Here is a 2,860-nt window from a genome sequence, read left to right on the forward strand (position 1 = left end):
AATGTAAATTTAATAAAATATTAGTTTACTTATAATGTAATTAAATTCAAATTAATAGATTAATTATTAAAGTATTATATAAGAAAGAAGTTATGTGAAAAAAATAATTCAAGCAAAATATATGAAAATTTAAGAATTAAAAATCATAAGAGATCGATTTTTGCATTGTTGACATTAAATTTAATAGCTAAATATTATTCAAATAAATGATTGGCACATTGACTAAAGCAATACAAATTACATATTTAAAACCTATAGTTATATGCACTAATGTTTAAGAGTTGAAATAATATTTATTAGCACCATTAAAAGATGACTATCACGCAAAAAATGTGTCTTACTATGATTTAATAATTGATAAAATTGAAAAGCGTTAGTTATTGCTTTAAAAAATTACATATTAAAAAATAAAACCTACTTTTTTATAATATTTTAAAATGAGCCACAACATGAAAATAAAATAAAAGATTATTTCTATGCAACAATTTTAGAAAATGTTAAGTTAAAACCCACCACCAGTTATATAATCCATTAATTAATTAAAATGAAATTAGTTGTGTTTGAGAAGTCTAGTAATGTCGTAGTCTGAAAGCTGGCCGACCTGCAACAGAGAGAGAATTGCTCTCAAGCTAAAGATTAACAAGACAAACAAACACAAAAAGTAGAACTTCGTGCAAGTTTCCACCATAACTAACAGATAAAATTTATTAATTAAATAACAAATATAATTAAATAGAAGATACAACATAAAAAGTGCTTCAATATATATATATATATTCGCGATTGTCGGCAAAACTGATATGCAATAATTATACACAATACTAAATTGAAACAAAGTATAAAAGAATATCGAACAGAGAATATAATATCTCTGTGAAATTTGTGGCATTTGTGCAATAACAACTAGTAAAGATTTTAAATTGAGAAGTATACATGCGGCATACACATATTAATATACAATTATAAAGAAATATTAATAATAATAATAAAAAAAAAATAAACATACCTTCAACATTAACTTCTAAATCTTCCAAGCTACCGGCAACATTACTGATAGTAAGATAACTTTGTCGTCCTAATCCAGCACTGCTTAATGCCTGCCCACTCACTGTTACATGACTATCACCACCTACTCGAGTTATAATTGGGCAACCTGGTACTGTTCGTTTATTGAAGGCTATATTAATTATATGCTCGCACGCTTCAAATGGAACAAAACTAACTGAAAATCGAGCATTTCCTTGTGGTGTGACTTGAGTAGGTATGTTTTGATTACGAGCCGATATCGTAATTTCTAAATTTCCTTCACCAGCTTGACTTGCATCAACTAAAGAAGATAATAAATTTAAAAAATTTTAAAAATATTAAATATATTATTAAATATATATTTTATTTATTTATTTTATATATATTATATTTAAAGATTATTTTTAAAACATACCAGTAAAATGTGTTGGTTGGCCAACACTACCTCTAGCTACAGGACCAATTAATACTTTATCTGCATTAAATGCCTTTGCTAAAAATGGTGTACCATTTACAGCATGTCCATTATATTCAACACTAATTGAATGAACACCAACATCTCTTGGAATAAATTCTGCAGTAAAACCATTTTTTATATCTCCAGTTACCTTGACAGGCAATTCACAATTTGGTCCTAAAATTATTATATGTTGCTATAATATTTAAAAATTTTAATGTATACTCTTACTAACCTTTTACAGAAACTGCAAGTTCTGCATTACCACTACCATCAACACCCATATGAAAACTAGCAGGTTGATCCACTGGAATTAATTCCAGATGATTTAAACTTAATGTTACTCTACTAGTATCAGATACATTACAAATAAAGGGACATCCTTTCACAGCTTCTCCATTAAATTTTATATCAATATAATGTGATTTAGCAGTTTCTGGTGTAAAAGAAACAAGACAACGTCCTCCTCCAACTACTTGAACATGATTTGGTACTTCTCCTTCATTTATAGAAATTTCAAGTTGTCCTTCACCAGCAGCACTAGCATCAACTATAAAATTAATTATAAAAAATTAATTATAAAAAAATTAGAAAATTAACAAAAATCAAACATTTGTGCACATTAAAAAGATAATTTTTCTTCCAGAAATTATCTTTAATTACCTCTAAATTGACAGGCATGTCCTACAACAGCACTGGGGACATCAGTAACTTGAATCAAACTGCTGTTGTACACTTTAGCAACTAGTGGTCCTGCCGGTAGCTTTTGTCCAGCAATGGTTACTTCTACAAGATGACTACCTACTTCTATTGGAGTGAATTCAACACGAAATTCTCCAGGTCTTCCTGATACTTCATCAATTTTTGCCTGTATATATCTTTTAGAAGGTGCTAGAAATATAATTATATTTTAATTATAAAAAAACTAGCAATGATTTCAAATGTAATAAAATTAATATTTATAAATAGATACTTACTTATAATTTGTACATCAATTTCATTACTATTAAAGCCAAGAGCAGAAAGTTCAAAAAATGCTGGACTACCAGCAGGGACCAATCTTATGGAATCTCCAATCACTGACATTTTTGGTACTGGCATAATGCCCACACGCCAGGGTGACCCTATTAATTGATAATTTAGTCAAATATTAATTGTTCATATGCAATTAAATAATAAGATTATTAATATGTATTAAAATATATAAAATGAATTATAGAAATTATAGCAATTTTCTATTTTATATAAATATATATATAATATAATATAATATATAATATAATATATAACATAATATAATATTAAAATATAATATAAAAATTTTTAAATTATGAATAATTTTCAATATAACGTATTCTATTTTTTTAAATAAGTTTA

General features: G+C 26.4%; 1 protein-coding gene across 8 annotated transcripts in view; it reads right to left on the reverse strand.

Moving 5' to 3' along the window:
* Positions 1–2,860, reverse strand: part of LOC102672077 (filamin-A) — a 21,023-nt gene that overhangs the window by 6,319 nt on the left and 11,844 nt on the right. For 5 of the 8 annotated variants that reach the window (XM_006620417.2, XM_006620418.2, XM_031512751.1 and 2 more), the window contains 5 exons: positions 2,461–2,607; positions 2,147–2,374; positions 1,719–2,033; positions 1,442–1,660; positions 1,007–1,327 (listed from right to left, as the gene is read on the reverse strand). In XM_006620417.2, coding sequence (XP_006620480.1) covers positions 1,007–1,327; positions 1,442–1,660; positions 1,719–2,033; positions 2,147–2,374; positions 2,461–2,607 — 1,230 coding nt within the window. Of the gene's footprint in view, positions 1–513; positions 602–1,006; positions 1,328–1,441; positions 1,661–1,718; positions 2,034–2,146; positions 2,375–2,460; positions 2,608–2,860 lie in introns of all 8 variants that reach the window. The other 3 variants (XR_004151159.1, XR_004151157.1, XR_004151158.1) reach the window with 1 other exon arrangement.

Source organism: Apis dorsata, unplaced genomic scaffold, assembly GCF_000469605.1.
Source record: "Apis dorsata unplaced genomic scaffold, Apis dorsata 1.3 scaffold_515, whole genome shotgun sequence".
Taxonomy (NCBI): domain Eukaryota; kingdom Metazoa; phylum Arthropoda; class Insecta; order Hymenoptera; family Apidae; genus Apis; species Apis dorsata.